The following is a 19,101-nucleotide window of genomic DNA, read 5'->3' as shown; positions in this document are numbered from 1 at the left end:
AAGTGTCACATGCGTCTAAACCTATAAAATAAATGAGGCACAATATTCTCATCCAAAAAACTAAATATACTTAAATCGGAGCATTTTGAAGTTTTTGCTCGGAAATTAGTACCCATGACCGCAACGACTTTCACATGGTCTTGAAATTCACAAATTTAGAATCATAATGTAATTTTCACCCAAGAAACCAAATTTCATCCAGATTGGACCACAATTTTTTGCAAATAAAAAAAAACGGTTGCCGTGGTAACTGCAATTCGCGAATCTTCTTGAAATGTCAAAATTTATACTCGGCATGTCATTTTCACCCTTAATACCAAATTTCATCCAAATCGGAACATTTGAAATTTTTGCGGGAAAATTGGTTTCCATGGCAACATATCGTTTCAGGTTTTTTATAATCATGTTAGCATATTAAACTGTTCCAAACTTCAAGATCCTGAACACATATTGCAATATCCTATATATTGACCTTTTTTTCTTATTTGGCAGGTCCGGGTGTCAAAAAATAGGCCTACAGTAGCGCTAAGCTTGTCGTAAAAGGCGACTAAATAGTTCTCAGAACCCTAGACGGGTGCTATGGGGCTCTGTCCACAGAGCAACTGGGTTGTATGCCCCAGGTGGTGGAATGGGGTACCCCTGGTGTGTTACATGCTGGGGTTGTCAGGCTATAACACGGAAAACCTGACCGCAAACCATAGTGGTGCACCGTGTTGGGAAAGATGCCACGTTCCTCGCACGTTAAAGAATCATCATCAATGAATGAATCGAAAAGGGTCTTATTATTTTTACCTTATTTCCACCTACTCCATGCATGCTTTTATCTTGTGGTAGGTAGTGTCTAAGTGCCTGATATTTTATAAAACAGTACTCGGCTGTTAGTTTTGGAAAGGCACACCTGATTTTTACTAAAACTCATTAATATATTTTTCAGTATGTTACCATGGCTACTGGATTTTTATAACAATAACTACTAAATTACTTGTAAATATCTTGAACCTTGAACTTGTATGATTTTTGTTACTTCATGTCCTTTGTTGTGTATGTCTGGTCCTTGTCCATGAATTACATTCTTTTGATTACCGCTATAACCTTGCAATTGGTTCCCTTGATTACTCTTCCACACATCAAGGATTTAAAAAAAAAATGCACTTTTTTTTATGATAAAACACTTCAAATTTCTGTGTGGACTGCCTCAAAACAGCCTTTCCATGTCTGGATAGTTTTGCAACCCAGAAAAATGGTAGATATCATTTAATTAAGCAAAATAATGAACTTACAATACTCATGTACCACATGCATGTACACATGATCCGGGCAGTACGTCGATTGAGCATGCGCGAAAGCGTATTATAACACAAGGACCAATGGCGGTCTTCAAATTTGTATATTTTCCCAAAAATTCGCGTTTTCCGAAGAAAAAAGATTGTTTCAAAGGCAAATTTAGGAGATACACAACATTATATTTATTCATCAGAGGAGTTGCGGCTCAAAGACATCGGTCTCTTCCTTTTGTGGTATAGATCTATACGTTAATTTGTGAATTTTCGGTATAGCTTTACCAAATTAAATTTGGTCATTTTCGGTTTTCGGTTTCCACTGAACTCTCAAAGATGAACACATTATTGTTATACCTTTGTCAGTTAAAAAAACATGGGAGAACTAAATATTGTTAGAATGTGTACAAGAAACAACAAATCTACTGATTTGTTACCAGGCAGTCATTAAGATTTCAATATTAAGTGAAACTGCCTTCTGCTAGTCAACACTATATAGTTCTTTCAAAACCTCTTCGTGGAATTCACCCATATATAAACGTGAAAATTTGAAGTAGCATCTCATTTTCGTTATCCATTTCACATTGTGACAAATTGATCTGTAAGTTGAATTCCATAATTTGATTCGCCTAGATCAACATTTATCTAAGAAATTAGTTTTCCTCATTCCCTAATCGCCATTTAGATGGATGACTCGTAATATTCAACATAAAACGAGCCCATGACTTAATGGATTTTAATGAAATTTAGGAAGGAGAGTTGCTCGAAGATAACAATAAAGACTACTGGAGATTTTTTAAAAAGTAATATTGCTTTTAGGAGTAATTAAGTTATGGCATGTACCGAGAAATTACTTCTATAAAAAGCAATTCGAAATTATTTATCTTTTCCGTCTTAAAACCCTCAAACGTTAAGTGAGTTAAGTAAGTAATTAGATAAAATATCCATCCCTTACTGGTCAATATTTAAAACAACTATAAATTATATAGTTTTCGACAGGTTCTAAAATTCAATATCATAAACGAATAAAGCCAAATGTCTGCTTAACTAAATTTTAGTCATTCAAGCTTGTCCTGTTATCAGATGTCGAGGCTTTAGAAAGTGTCATTATTTGTAACTTTTCATTGGAAATATGTTGAATCTATCATTTATCTTTGATTCTGTTACTTATTTTCATTAGGTTGTAAAGATACTTACATAAATAATATTTGACCTTTACATATCAACCTTTGAATGAAGGACCAGGCCTGACAGAATCTAATCATTCCTAGAATCCGAATTCTAGGGATAAATGCTAAATAAATAAAACGAAAATAGTAAATCAAATGACATTACAGAACGAGAACCTGAACAGATAAAGTCAAATAAGCGTCCCGAACTCTTTAAAAAAGGAATGCAAGAGCATCAACACTGATCGGGCAACGGTTTTTGCATTTCTGAAATTATCTGACAGGGTGTGCGAGGAACGTGGCATCTTTCCCAACACTATCCACCGCTATGGTTTGCGGTCAGGTTTTCTGTATTTTAGCCTGACAACCCCAGCATACATCATGCCAGGGGTGCCCTATTCCACTACCTGGGGCAAACACCCGTTTCTCTGTGGGAAGAGCGCCCTAGCCGAGTTTTCTGAGCACTATTTAGTCGCCTTTTACGACAAGCTTAGCTTGCTGCAGGCCTATTCTTTTGACACCCGGACCTGCACGGGGGCGTGAAAAGAGAAAACATCCACGAAAACTTTTTTCCAATAAAATATTATCGTGCCCTATAAATCAGACGAAAATGTCCGTGGAATTTCATATCAGCTAGCAGCATAAAGTGCCATGTTATTCAACATTAAATGTCTACATATGTTCATTTGGCTAATAGTTTGCAAAAATAACTATATTCATCCAAGGGCAAGTAGTTTCAGAAAGTTCGGCCTTGTAGACTTAAAAAACATGTACAAGCCATCAACTTCAAACGACAACAAGCTACAGACACTGGTAGAGAAGGTCTACGAGAAAATAGACGACGCCATAACCACGCTAAGAAATGCATACCATATAAAAAAATTACCCATAGACAAGTTCCAGTCCCTGAATAAATTGCTTACAACACTGAATGGTGCTTCAATAACAGCCAGCATATACCAAGATGATACAGCTTGTCTTGAATTTATACAGATCATATCCACTCAACTTGAGCAGACATTTCTACAAAACATGAAAGACAGTCCAGCATTTGGTATTATAACAGATAGTCAACAGACCTGTCCACCCAGAAACATCTGATTATGTGTCAGTTCTTTAACCGATGCAAGAGATCTTAGAGAAGAGTAATCACGGGAACCAAAATTTTAACGGAAATCAAAAGAATGTAATCCAAGGACGGACAAAGAACAGACATGGACAACAGACAAACACAACAAAGAACATAGAGTAACTAAAATAATATATACAAATTAACAAAAGTAAATGAATTGACATTATTTATAAACAATATACAGATTATTGTTGCTGTATTTCTCGTCTTTGTTTGGTTTCATAATATTTGTGCTCTCATCAAGCTTGTCGTAAAAGGCGACTAAATAGTGCTCAGAACCCTAGCCGGGGGCTAGGGCGCTCTGCCCACAGAGCAACCGGGATGGGTACCCCTGGCGTGTTACATGCTGGGGTTGTCAGGCTATAATACGGAGAACCTGACCGCAAACCATAGTGGTGCACCGTGTTGGGAAAAATGCCACGTTCCTCGCACGTTAAAGAAACCTACTGTGGTATTCTCCCGGAATAGGAACCATAGACTCCGCCACAGGAGGCTAAATTGCTCCTGTCGACCCCATTGTCCTTGTGTCCCATCCCTTTTTCATTTCATCATCATTTGATGTTCATTTTATCATCAATTTCATGTTCATGAATATAGCTGAAATATTGCTGCTCGGACGTTAAACCCCAACAAACAAACAAAATATGATTTTAACTTTATCCGTCTTTAGATTTATTTCGTCAAGTTAAACCCTGAAGTACCTCATTCTTACAAAGACTCATATGCCATGGAATGATTAATAAAATAGAAACATGATAAAAAATACACAGATTGTTTGTTGGGGTTTAACGTCCGAGCAGCAATATTTCAATATGAGCAATATGAGCAGCACAGGCTTTCGTTTAAAGATGAATAGTCATAAATAAATTCCTGCTTACTTTTGCACCACGGAAAATGATTGTATTGAAGTGAAGCCAAATAAATATGAAACTGAAAAATATTGATCAGAACAATTAGTGAAGTCATTTGAATTTATCAAATTACCAGAAATACTCTGGTATCTATAAAAACTTGATGATTTGTTGGCTAGACACATTATTGATATTTGTGACAAATGACACGACGATACAAACAATCAAGTTAATTGAGTTACGTACACTGCAAAAGTATGAAACGACAAAGATTTGTGTACAGGAATTTTCAAAAGCTGAAAAAATTTAAGTCTGTCGATAAATTATAGAAGCAGTAATTTTTTTAAAGTAACACTATCAAATTGCTGTACTTGAACTTCATCTAAATTTTCAACATTGTAAAACGATTCATTTTAAATGACCGTAATTCTTGCATCCATGCAATGGTATGGTGCCTTTTATTATCGTGCAATATAATATGAGAATTACTCAATCAATCTCTACGGAATTTTAACATACTGTTAAAGTACTTCAATTCATGGATTTGGGAAGAAATACAAGTTCGTGAATTCTTAAATTCGTGGTTTTGAGGTTTTCAGTATACACTTCAATGGAAATCTTTCGTTGGGAACCAAAGTCCGTGGTTAGGCCTACCCACAAATACTGGTGCACACAAACAGAAATACTTTCACAACAATTCACATATATTATGACAATTGCAAAATTCATTCAGTGTCGGAAACCTATGTTTTTTTTACCACAATAAAAGTTAAAAAAAAACGAATTTGTGTCAAGCTTGAAAATAGTGGCCTTATTTTCCAAAATCTTTCACGCTCGATCAACGTTGTTCTATCATGCTGCATTTTGCGACGCATTTTATTATTCTGTGCGACAATAGTGTTTTTTCTTGGCTTCAAATGTTTTGGTGTCCTTTATTCCTTTGCAATAATTTTGATTCGTCGTACCTCTATCAACATTCGGCCCTGTGCAGGTCCGGGTGTTAAAAGAATAGGCCTGCAGCAGCCCTAAGCTTGTCGTAAAAGGCGACTAAATAGTGCTCAGAACCCTAGCCGGGGGCTAGGGCGCTGTGCCCACAGAGCAACTGGGATGTGTGCCCCAGGTGGTGGAATGGGGTACCCCTGACGTATTACATGCTGGGGTTGTCAGGCTATAATATGGAAAACCTGACCGCAAACCACAGTGGTGCATCGTGTTGGGAAAGATGCTACGTTCCTCGCACGTGAAAGAACCCTGCTGTGGTATTCGTTAGGAGTAGGAACCTTTGCGCTCCGCCACAGGAGGCTAAATTGCTCCTGTCGACCCCATCCCCCCTTTTTCCAGTGGCAATCAAAATTGGTCGACCCTATTATCCTTGTGACCCATCCCTTTTTTTCATTTCATGTTCATTTTATCATCCATTTCATGTTCATCGTCTGTTTGTTTGTTTGTTGGGGTTTAACGTCCGAGCAGCAATATTTCAGCTATATTCAGACAACGAACATGAAATGGATGATATAATGAACATGAAATGAAAAAAAAGGATGGGACACAAGGATAATAGGGTCGACAAATTTTGATTGCCACTGGAAAAAGGGGGGATGGGTAAGATCGGGCAATTTAGCCTCCTGTGGCGGAGCGCAAAGGTTCCCACTCCTATCGAACACCACAGCAGGGTTCTTTAACGTGCGAGGAACGTGGCATCTTTCCCAACACGGTGCACCACTATGGTTTGCGGTCAGGTTTTCCGTATTATAGCCTGACAACCCCAGCATGTAACACGCCAGGGGTACCCCATTCCACCACCTGGGGCACACATCCCAGTTGCTCTGTGGGCAGAGCGCCTAGCCCCCGGCTAGGTTTCGGAGCACTATTTAGTCGCCTTATACGACAAGCTTAGCGCTGCTGCAGGCCTATTCTTTTATCACCCGGACCTGCACGGGGCTGTTCATCGTCTGAATATAGCTGAAATATTGCTGCTCGGGCGTTAAACCCCAACAAACAAACCTTTCCTTGTAAAATTTTCTTTGCATGTCCGTGTTAGGACTCAGTACTTCCCCCTTTCCATGAAATAGTACGCTAGATTTGGCGGTCCCGGACCACCAAGGTGCGTCCCGTAGAGCGTTCTATCATTTTGTGCAACAATGCGATTTTTTGTTGAAAAGGTTTTTAGTGTCATTCATTTTTCCCCTGTTTAAATAAATGACAACATCAAGCTACAGCATTAAAAAAACATCAACAAAACATTGAATACGTCACTATATATGATTAGGAGCTACTCTAATATTGTCGAAACTATTAATAAAACTCCCTATTTGAACCTTGTTTTCCGTTTTTATCTCATTTTCAGATCAATCCAATTCCCAGATTATCCTCTTTCAGCTTCTGTTCACAACGCTTAAAGGGGAAACCGAAATCAATATTGACATTTAAGCACTGATATGAATATACATATTTATATAAAAAAACAAAACGCTAAAACTAAAATTGATAAAATACATAAATAATGTAAAGTCTTAAGACAGATAAAATTCTATAAAAAATTGGAACAAAATACACCAGATACAAGTATTATGCGTATAAATGGTATTGTTTCCATCTTCCTAACTTAATTGTTCCGTGCAGGTCCGGGTGTCAAAAGAATATGCCTGCAGCAGCGCTAAGTTTGTCGTAAAAGGCGACTAAGTAGTGCTCAGAAACCTAGCCGGGGGCTAGGTGCTCTGCCCACAGAGCAACTGGGATGTGTGCCCCAGGTGGTGGAATGGGGTACCCCTGGCGTGTTACATGCTGGGGTTGTCAGGCTATAATACGGAAAACCTGACCGCAAACCATAGTGGTGCACCGTGTTGGGAAATATACCACGTTCCTCGCACGTTAAAGAACCCTACTGTGGTATTCGATAGGAGTAGGAACCTTTGCGCTCCGCCACAGGAGGCTAAATTGCCCTACCCTACCCATCCCTCCCTTTTTTTAGTGGCAATCTAAATTTGTTGACCCTGCTTCCTTGTGTCCCATCCCTTTTACCATCCATTTCATTTTCATCGTCTGAATATAGCGGAAATATTGCTGCTCGGACGTTAAACCCCAACAATCAGTCCTTACTTAATTCAGCAATTCAGCAGGTTGTTGATCCAATATCGGGACTAAGTGTAGTATGGCATATCCATTCTCAATAACAAAAATCAACTTTGTTATTAATATAACTTCATTTAGTATTCATTGAAACCAAATTTAGTGAAATAATAAATATCAAGTACCAGTCGAAGAAATTTCATGAAGTACCGTAGTTCCTATCGTGTAGACTTAAATGTATGTGCTTAGATTTATTGATACAAATTGGCATCCTATTTTCTTATTCTAGGCAACACTGATCGCACATAATGTGTAAAAATGTAATGGTAAGTATATAAGGGTAATTGAGGTTCATTTGTACTTTACAGATATTCTTAGGGGTATTTGTATCTTTTGTTTTGCTGCGAGGGCATTGCCTTTTTTTTCAAATGAATTGATTGCTTTTAAATCAGATTTCCAACCAAGATCGTGCTCTCGCAGTATTTACGATAAATCTGAGTTTTATAAACCTGGATTTTATTTTTATGTAGGTCGCGGGCTTAAGAGTCTACTTGCGTCGATCCTTTTTTTAAGATTCAAAACTAAAATAAGGACAAATGAATATATTTGTTCAAATCATAGTATTGAAATCACCCATATTCATGATAGGTTCTTCTATTCTAAATCTCAAAAATTCCCATTGTACTTAACAACTGTGCATATTTTAGGGTTATATGTTCGCAATTCTCAAAGGCATCATAATAAAAACAACTATGTCAATTAGATTGATGGACATTTAATAATAAAGCAAGAGCTGTATCGTAGATTATAGATGGTATCTTGATTTATATTTTCCGATGTTGACAACAATTTGGATGCAATGTGACGAGACATTTCACTTAATGTTGACATGAAAGTTCAAAAAGAAGTTTCACTCCACTCTGTGGAAGTTCAAAGTACGCGAATACGAAATTATGGAAATGACATCATTTTTCGTGCAACAAAAAGTGTACTTTACTTTTTATGCATTTTTATGAAAAAAGATTTTCAAAAAAGCGGACACAGTAAGATTAACTACTTAAAATTTTCTACGTTTCATTATAAAATAATAACACATGAGACGCGATTTCAATTTCGAAACAATAATTCGAACGACACTTGTTATCAAAATTTGGCCAATAGGGAACAGAATAACCATCTGGTGACTTGTGTTTCTATGAAGATCGTCTTTAAGGTCAAAGGGAAAAAAGCTGAATTATACCCACTGCATTGGAAACAAATTTAAACACACACTCGCTTTTACATATAAATTGTCGTGATATCAAGATATTTCAGATCCGTTATAGTTTTTTTTGGTTTTCACGAATCTTGTCCGTCAATGGTCTTATTTTAAATTAGTTTATTTCTATGAACGACGATGCCGTCATCCAAAGGTTCCTACTCCAATCGATTACCACAGCAGGATTCTTTAACGTGCGAAGAACGTGGCATCTCGGAAAGTTGGAAAGAATCGAAGTGGTCCTGGGTTGGTACAGGCATTTCCAATAGAATTAGAATTAAACCACGTTTTGAAGCGATCTTATCCCCACTGCCTTCGATAAGATTCAATATATCCGGTATACTTCACTATAAAGAGGCAACATGAAATTAACATCGGGCAAAATTGGTAAAATCTGTTGTCAAAACAGTACAGAATATATATAATAAAAATTAAGTAAAAATTTAAAAATCGCCGTATGTAAATGGTAAAAAGGACTAGTTATAATGCAAAAAAAAGAGGCTCCCAGGAGCCTGAATCGCTCACCTGGTTCAATTTCGCCTTTTTTTAGGGCAATAAATTTAAGACTTTAGCAAGTGAGTTATCATAAAGATCATTTCAGCAATTGAAAGTTCTTTTTATCTTTCAGTTTTCAAGATATTGGCTCAAAACTGTAAAAAAAAATGTCATTTGTCATCTTTCAAGAGCAATAACAAGGAGTCGTCTGACAAGTTTGATCCCTGGAGACTTTTGTTGGTCTTATAATTACGATCATTTTATAAAGTGAAAGAATTTGGCTAAACCTAACGGTTTTCAGATATTATATGCGAAGAATTAATGTCTGACCCCTATGTTCTATTTCTAGTTATGGCAGCCGTGTTTTTGATTAATTAAATACCCCATATCAGTTCTACGTAGGATACAACCATGCCAAGTTTGGTTACAATTGGTGAAGAAGTATCTATCGGAGGAGAAGATTTTTAAAGAAATAACATTAAAATCAGCAAAGAAAAACTCCAATATGGCTTAACAGACTGAGACGAAAATTTATCCACAGATAGATCTCATCATGCCGACCACTTTTAATCCTGATAGAATTTCAGCAGCACTAACATTGTCGTAAAAGGCGACTAAATAATGCTCAGAACCCTGGCCAAGGGCTAGAGTGCTCGGCCCACAAAGCAACTGGGTTGTGTGCCCCAGGAGTTGGAATTGGGTACCCCTGGCATGTTACATGTTGGGATCGTCAGGCTGTAATACGGAAAACCTGATCGCAAACCATAGTGGTGCATCGTGTTGGGAAAAATGCAACGTTCCTCGCGTGTTAATGAACACTTTGTGGTATTATATCGGATTGAGAACCATTGGGGCCAGAGAAGGCTTAATTGCCCGACCTACCCACCTCTCCCTAAATCAGTGGCAATCACAATTTGCCGACCCCCATTATCCCTGTGTCCCATCCCATTTATCATTTCATGTTCATCGCGTAAATATAGCTGAAATAATGCTGCTGGGGCGTTTAACCCCAACAATCAATCAATTGGTGATGTAGTGTAAGAGGAGATGATTTTTAAAAGAATATAGCATTAAAAATTGCATAAAAACGTCGAAAAGGGCAATAACTCCAACATGGCTTAACAGATTAGAACGAAAATTTTACCAGACAGATCTCACCATGCTGAACACTTATATTCATGTCAGAATTTGGCTTAACCTAACCTGCGAAAAAATACTGTCTGACCCCAATATTATATTTTTAGTAACGGCGACCATTTTTCTCAACGGATCAAAAATCCTCACATCAGTTCTATGCAGGTTACCCCAAGGAATACTCATACTAAGTTTGGTTCCAATATAGTGTCAGAGGAGAAGTGTCTGAAAAAAAATAACGATGACGGACGCCAAGTGATGGAAAAAGGTCACATAGCCATCAGTAGACGCAAACCGTCGAAAAAAATGTTATAAAACTAGAAAAAAAAATAGAATAGTAAAAAATCATATTCAAGAGAATAGTTTATAATATACATAATGCAGACATGCTTTATCAATAACAATGCTACAACTCTTGGTACTCTTTCGATAATTATGCCCTGCGTTTTTGAAGATAATATAGATTTTATTCATTTCTTGGTGACTGCGCCCAAAATTGATATATTCTTGGTTTGTTTACCCTACATTACTACTGATAAGTGACTGAACAATCAATTATTATCAAAACCTTTTAATATTTGGCATTTGATGCCTGTACGATCAGTATTACAGTGCGGTGTATTATGATTATTTACATGACTTTCATTGCTTCTAAGACGGTTCTAAAAATCAGACTATTTCACAGTAAAGCTACCGTTATAGAGAGTACAAAGCAGTGAGGGAAGTTTAAAAATAAAACAAAGAGGCAACGATTAAACAAATGACAACATCAGAATACTGTCTTAGTAAATGCCGTGTACCGTTAAACTTTGTCAAGTTTACCTTTTTAAGACATCCTAAAGCTAAGATGGTATATGTACTAGAATTTTGACCAGTAGTCTTAAAGGAGTAGGAAAAAGTAGTATTTTAATGATATTTGTGATCCACCATTTCGAAAAATACTGTTTCCATAGCAAAGGACCAAATACTACTACTAGTATGTCATTTGTTTATACTCTGAACGTGTTGACAGACTTTAATATTGTTGTTTCCCAATAAATCAGACTCAAATCAAGTTCCGTTTTGCGTCGCTTAGTTTAATCCTTTCTTCCTACCAATATCCTGTTTGTACTTTTCTAAGACGGATTTTGTTCTCTCCTTTTCTTGAGGCAATAAAACAACCGTCGTCATATTAAAAACGCAATTAGGTAAAGCTAACTCACGAAAAGACATGCTGATATATTCGGTACAGCGAGACTAGATGCCGAAAAATCATATACAAAACATTTTTGTGTGATTGAATTTACCTATTAGCATTCAATGAATTAAGAAATAGAATTGATAAACAACAGTGTATGTAATCTTCTTTTAGATTAACATATCACAAGCATTTGAAGGCCATGTCAAAATTGCTAATTTATTAACTGTAAATGTCAGATTAGCCCTGTAAAAGTTAAATGAGTGCTATCTAGATGAAAACTGTAAAGCATTACACAAAGTACTCCTGTAACTTGAGTTGACAATGATTCACCCTCTGTTGGTCTCAGAAAAATGGAAAATGCAATTAAAGTTCCAAGGTTGATTTAATTTTCTGAATTATTTGATTAAAAATAAAGTATGTGCTGTAGATAGTAAATCAAGTATAAACGGAATGATAATGTGTGTTCTCCGTATATCATAAATTAATACTACCGACAATTGAAAATGAAGAACAACATTGCTTTCACTCAGTAAAACCGAATGGAGCAAATGCGGTTGTTAAAAAGTTTACTCTTTTTATAACTCCAGTGTAAAAAAGCGGAACTATAAATTTACTTTTGAATTATTCAATATGTTCAATATTTATAAATTTTACTTCACAAAGCGAATTATTTTTCTAGTAAGATAAACGTGTTCATCGGAACTGATAATTTATTACACTTCAATAAGAAGAAATCCACCAAAAAAACTTTTTGATTAGTTTATAAATAATACTGATATATCATGAAATTTCGTCGTTTGAAATTAATTGTCATATAAAAGTATTTAATCATACTAATCGACATTCTTCATCCCTACTGACACAAGAAGACCGAGTATGCCCGAAAACAGACATCATAATGCAGTGTATAAGATGGTGACAGTCACTTCTTATATTTAGCGGTAAAGTAAGTTTTTTTTGTGGCCGCAAAAACAAACTGGAGGGCTTCATGTCTTATGTCGTAATACACAACATTCAAATATACTAATCTTACTACGGCATGCCAAAACTGAAACTCTCAAGAATGTATTTGCATGAAAAAGCGTAGGGGTGACTTATAATAGCGAGGTTTGGTTCAAAATATTGTAAACTTACTAATATACAGCTATGCTCTAACCAATAACACTTATGATGTCAAAAATGATGTTTAAGAATAATTACAGGGGACCTTCCTGCTAAAGTGAACTAAAAATGAGATGGACCAAGTGATAGTGAACACCCATCGTCTTGATGCATGGGGTTACAATGTTAACTATCTGATTGCTTTAAGTATTTGCAACAAATCCTTAATCGTAGTGACTACTTCATGGTACACAGTAAATGGGGAAGTTCGTTTTTTAATTCAAGAGTTTCATGTGTAGCGATCGTCAAGGTTTAGAAGAGAATCGTATTACATTTTCTAATAAATGCCAAAGAAACAACTTACAACAAAAAAGATATTGCACATATACAGAAGCGATATAACACACTTAACAGTGTATTGCTTAGGTACAAATCACGTATGTGGGAATTCTATACCCATATGTATCTCTTGTGAATGACGGATATGAAATTCCACTTAATCAAGTAAAACCAGTCAGTAGACGGGTAAAATATTTTGCTGAGAGCTACATTGCAAACCTTACCATCTGTCTACAACAATTGTCATACTAGAACCATCTGTTTTGAACTAAAACCTTATAGTTCATACTTTCAAAATGAAGGATTTAAGGTTATACGATTATTGAAGAGGAGTAACTCTTCTTCTCATACCAAGTCTCCAATGTTCTTGTAAACATAATATAAACCCACTAGACAGAGAACAGGCAGGCAAATGTAAGCAGTGTTGATCAGGAACATTATTGCAGTGTTATAAAACCCTTTTCATAAATTTCATATACTTACATTAACCTGTTGACAGCATTCATTATGACATCCTGGGAAATTCGCAATATTTAACGAAATCCCAAAAATAATAATAAACTATTGATTAAGCTTCCTTCTTAGAATGCAACACAACCAAATCAAAACTAAAGTACACCACCTGTCACAAATTCCCGACTATAGATTGGATTCAAACAACACGAGAGAATAGTATTGAAGCTTTGAGGGAACTAAATTTCATAAACTGGAAAAACAAAGAAAAACTCCCTTCTTAAAAGAGAAAGCGACAACTGTACATCATTGCCAAAACATTTGGACAACGACGATGTTAAATACACCAGAGACAAGGTCATTAAGATATGTTCCTAACATCTGTTCACAGACTTGGACTTAAATGATCATATGGCAAATTAAAAACCTTGTTTACCGAGGGTATTCTCTTTAGCATGGATTGTGTTTCAAATGGTTAAATGATATGTGCAACCACACAAAATTGACAAACGTTATTATTTGGTAGATTTAAATCATTGGTTAACTTCATTCTACAATTACGCGCATTTTTTTAGATCAGCTATTGAATTTGTATTGTTTGTTTGTTGGGGTTTAACGTCCGAGCAGCAATATTTCAGCTATATTCAGACGATGAACATGAAATTGATGATAAAATGAACATGAAATGATGATGAATTGAAAAACGGATGGTACACAAGGACAAAGGGGTCGACAAATTTTGATTACCACTGGAAATAGGGAGAGGTGGGTACGGTCGGGCAACTTATGGTTCCTACTCCGGGAGAATACCACAGTAAGGTTTTTTAACGTGCGAGGAACGTGGCATCTTTCCCAACACAGTGCACCACTATGGTTTGCAGTCAGGTTTTCCGTATTGTAGCCTGACAACCCCAGCATATAACATACCAGGGGTACTCCATTCCATCACCTGGGGCACAACCCAATTGCTCTGTGGGCAGAGCGCCCTAGCCCCCGGCTAAAGTTCTGAGCACTATTTAGTCGCCTTTTACGACATGCTTAGTGCTGCTGCAGGCCTATTTTTTTAACACCCAGACCTGCACGGGGCGAAAATTGTCCATTCTGATGTTCATTGCAATAACCGTGCTTCCACTATTGATCTTGTAAAACCCTGTCATTTTTGTGAAATATATCGTATTTTACTTACTGAAATGTATGTGTTTGATTGTTTCAGTGCTAGAGTAAGTTTCTAATAGTACATTTTCTTTTTAGTTTTGAAACCGGAAAAAAATCAAATATGTGTTTAGTTTTTGTTATTTGACATAATACGTTTTGGGTATTAGGATTAAAACCTTAGTATGAAACCTTAGTCAAGCCTCATATCTTGACCTACACTTAAAAATCGATGGTAAAGGAAAACTATTGACCAAACTTTACGACAAACGTGATGACTTTTCATTCAGAATTGTCAACTTTCCTTTCATCTGTGGCAACATCCCTTCGGCTCCTGCGTATGGAGTGTTCATATCACAACTCATACGTCATGCCAGAGCTTGCCGAAACTACTTTTTTTATCGCGCTAGAACTCTAACAAATAAACTTCTGGAACAGGGATATGTTGCTACAAGATTGAAGTCATCACTACCGAAGTTTTATGGTCGTCATCATGAACTCGTGGATCATTATGGTGTATCCATCAGCACCATGAAAACTGATTTATTCAACGGGTCATAGTTTTCCTTTTCTCGTTTGTCTACCCCAGACTTGACTTTTTATGAGCAACTCGGCGGATGTTTCTAGAAAAGCAGAGGACGCTTACCCTACCGGTGCACCTGGTCCATGCTCCCAGATTTTAGTGGAGTCCGAGTTGCTCATTTACTTTTTTTTACTTTGTATGTATGATTTTAGTTACTTTATGTTCTTTGTTGTGTATGTCTTTTTCCATGTCTGGTATTTGTCCCTGGATTACATTCTTATGATTACCGCTATAACCTTGGTTCCCTTGATTACTCTTTCTTAGTAACTAAGAAGGAAATCCTTAGTAGAGGTCATGATCGAGGATCATTTGGGAAAACAATTTAATCGTAGCTATGAAATATGAAGGCACGAAACAAAAACAAAAAACGAAACTTCTTTCAAAAAATCAATATCTAAATTCCAGAAAATTGTTCATAAATATTGCTGATAAACACAAAAACATGGTCAGAAATGGAAATTAACACACAATTATTTTTACGTAAATTACATTCTCTAAAAAATATATTCACGATAATTCGCCAATGGCAGTTTCTCGAAGTACTGAAAATTATTTTTCATTTAGCTAGTTTCAATTTTTTACAACTGTATGGGGTTTTTAAAAAAGCAAAATAAGGCCACGTTCCATCCAAAAAAGGAAAATAATAAAAGTAATATATAGAACAAATAAAAATATACAAACTAGATATCACGAAAACTATCCACGTCAGTCAGCGCAATCATACCTTAAACAGTGCGCCGTCCTGTGAGTTTTGTAAAGAAGAGCAAAATTGACACATGGGAAATATGTACAAAAAAACCTGTATAGTAACTTATTATTTCCGATGATTAAAATACAGGATTTCAATTTTGTTTTGTTTTGGCGTTATCTTGAATTCCATTTTTTTATAGAACATATTTGAGAATTTAATAAGTCTTAAAAGAATCACTTTTCTTTTGTTTTATAAATTATTCATTCGGTTAAACCTTTAGAAAATCGAAGTTTTAGCGACTAAGGAAAGTAAAATAGAAATATTAAAATCACACTGGTTTAGGGAATGAAAAGATAAACAAAACTGTCGTAAAACACACTGAATTTAAACAGATCTTTTTACTACATTAGATTTCAGTTAAGGTTCAATAAAAAATGAAAAGACACTCGGTAAAACTTGACTACCAGTTTCTACTGTTCACTTCAGATTGACTATTACCTTTTAGCTTTTGATCCGTCTTTCAAATAATGGTCACCATTTTTTTTTCTCATTCATTTTAAGTAATTGACCTGATGAAGTGTCCAGTTACCTTCAAGATCAATAGAATTTGAGTAAAATGGCAACATTACTTTCCCATGCCATGTTTTTTCAAGCTACAGACATACTTCAATGTCCCCAAAAGGTTACTTTTGATATTTGACTTAGTATGTGTGTTTGAAGCAAGTAAGAGATATTCACATACTTAGTCGTGCCGAATATTATAGAATAATAATTCGCTTAGAGCTCAAATAACCTCGACATTCAAATTATCAAAACAGTTAATAGCAAATACACTCTTAATCAATTCTGATATATATATTTTTACCGAGGGCTTCACGGGTTTATCACGACATACTATCAATACCTCCATTTCCAGTTGCATCATAAATCCAATTATTATGAATCCTTTTATTTTTAGTTAAGACTTCTTTTGGTACAAAGGCGTACTTATCGACAATGTACAACTTCAAAGATTTCTCCACGTAGTTTCCATTGGATCATAATGAACGTTTCCGTAATGTAATGCAGTGTACGTGGACCTACAGTTTACGATGGAGGACGACACCTGCGTAACTTCGAAGAAATCGTTTTTCTAGTCAAGTGAATTCAAGTACATATATAAAGATGTTTCCTTTTTATACATCTGTTTCTATAATATTTCAAATAATAGCAGTCTTGGACCATTCCCAGTTAAAAAAAATATCAACACACAAAACTTGTTTTAATCTGTAGGTATATTTACTTACCTGTAATTTTCATTGGCAGCAAGGGAACGTCTTCTGTGTTCCGAAATAACTCTTAAATTCTCAAGCAACATAGCGTGTGCTCTATCGCCGTGTTTCATTCTGTATTATGGTCTGTCTTTCAAATTCTGTCTCCTATTATGCTCATTACAAGTATTTCACACATAATTTCTATATAAAAGATATTCCCTGTTACACATTTAACAATTCTCTATACGTATAGAATTACTTTTCATACGGTATAGACTTTTTTAAAACCATCCTTTCTACGTCAAACTGCATTTTTATGTTTCATTTACACCATGTAATTATGTTGTCTATAAAAATCAGTAGAATTATCACATCAGCAGATACAACTTCTATCAATCTCGTCTGCTAATTTGAAATCCGAAAATTGGGCGTACATGTCGTAAAATAACAATATGTATGAACCAGCTGTGATTCCTGTTTCTTACGTATGGGATGATATATAATAGAAAATAATACTTATAATCAGTATATATATATACATATATATAAATATTTCCTAGGTAAATAGATTTTTTAAAACATATTACATGCGTCAGACTCCGGTGGTTGTTTGCTTTCTAAATAGATATCGTTGTTAAACGGTTAATATCTTAAAACAAACAAATGTCATAAAAAGTCATGTTTCCACCATCGATAATCAACTCTACCGACCAGCACCAAATTTTCGATGCTCAACACGACGAATTAAATGAATATCCAAGTAAATGCAAGAATTAATTTGTCAATAATTGGCAGAAATATCCCCGATAAAATGAAAAGAACATATTTTTGAATTTGATACTATGTCACATTTTCCAGAAGAAAGATTTCGCCTCACTGCTTATACTGTCACTGATTTCTCCGATATACCTGTTGAATTCTCAGTGATTACGTATTAAGCTAGAACAGAAACCACCTGGCATTCTGTTGATCGATCAGTCTGCTAAACCAACAATTTTCTACACTTCTAGTCTGTCAGAACTAGGATTGTGCTCTCAATCGCAATTAAAGGTAATAGCACATTTCAAATAAGATTTCAATTTGATGGATTTTCTTGCTAAACGAGTATTATCATATCTGAAAGGTCAATTTCATGTTGTTATCGTTGTCCAATGTTGTTCAAGTGTTTTGGTTAACGAAACCAATTATTTCTGACATTTCAAGACTGATATGAACATTAGCGCCGCGGGTCTAAGTATCCCTAGTGCTATCTACTATATTTTGATTACTTTCTACTTAGGGTGGTTAAAAGGGACGAAACAAACTTCAGTTTTAGATATCACTGTTTTAGTTGACTGGAAAGGAAAATCCAGAATGTGATTTTACCAGTGAATGATGGTACCTAGAGTGTACTGGAACTAATGGTATTGAAGCTACAAGTTGCATACATATTTTTGTAAATTTTGGGGCATAAAATATTTATATAAAAAAGATTGAATTTACAATTATCCAAACGGATTGATAGCCTTGTCATCAAAACAAGGTATAATAAGAGACAGTTCAAATGTGCACATTTATATTACATGTACATCTAAAATTAAAATCTAATTTCAAATGTGAAAATGAGTAAAGGCGAACAAGTTCATTTAAAAAAAATATTTAATAAGAAGTTGAACAAGAAAACAATTTTAACCGTCATTTCATAGTATTTCATTACTTGTGATTACTAATAATCCGCATTATCATAAAACATCGAAGATTCAAACGATGTATAGTGCAGATGTAAGGAAGTAGGAAACTATAGTAAATGCTATATTCGGCTTAAACAACTATTTGGGCTTTATAACTGTGACTTAATGTTTTCAACTTTCCTTTGATACAGACAAAACAAAATGGAATAATATTTCAATGACCAATATTCTGTTGGGTGATTTCATACATGCTTAAAAACGTTTTTGTTTTCCTTTTTATGCGAAGAAGACCTC

General features: G+C 35.5%; 1 protein-coding gene across 4 annotated transcripts in view; it reads right to left on the bottom strand.

Annotated features, from left to right (window-relative positions):
• Positions 1-18,033, bottom strand: part of LOC148629743 (potassium voltage-gated channel subfamily B member 1-like) — a 123,105-nt gene extending 105,072 nt beyond the window's left edge. Inside the window, exon 1 of one of the 4 annotated variants that reach the window (XM_088556408.1) lies at positions 17,171-18,033. In XM_088556408.1, coding sequence (XP_088412534.1) covers positions 17,171-17,268 — 98 coding nt within the window. In that variant the 5' untranslated portion in view covers positions 17,269-18,033. The remainder of the gene's footprint in view (positions 1-17,170) is intronic. The other 3 variants (XM_088556371.1, XM_088556366.1, XM_088556377.1) reach the window with 3 other exon arrangements.
• Between the last annotated feature and the right edge of the window lie 1,068 nt (positions 18,034-19,101).

The sequence above is a fragment of the Perna viridis genome, chromosome 1, assembly GCF_037379345.1.
Source record: "Perna viridis isolate PV_CMFRI_1.1 ecotype Kerala chromosome 1, ASM3737934v1, whole genome shotgun sequence".
Lineage (NCBI taxonomy): Eukaryota > Metazoa > Mollusca > Bivalvia > Mytilida > Mytilidae > Perna > Perna viridis.
Note: the sequence above shows the minus strand (reverse complement) of the source record. Positions and strands in the feature narration are given on the sequence as shown.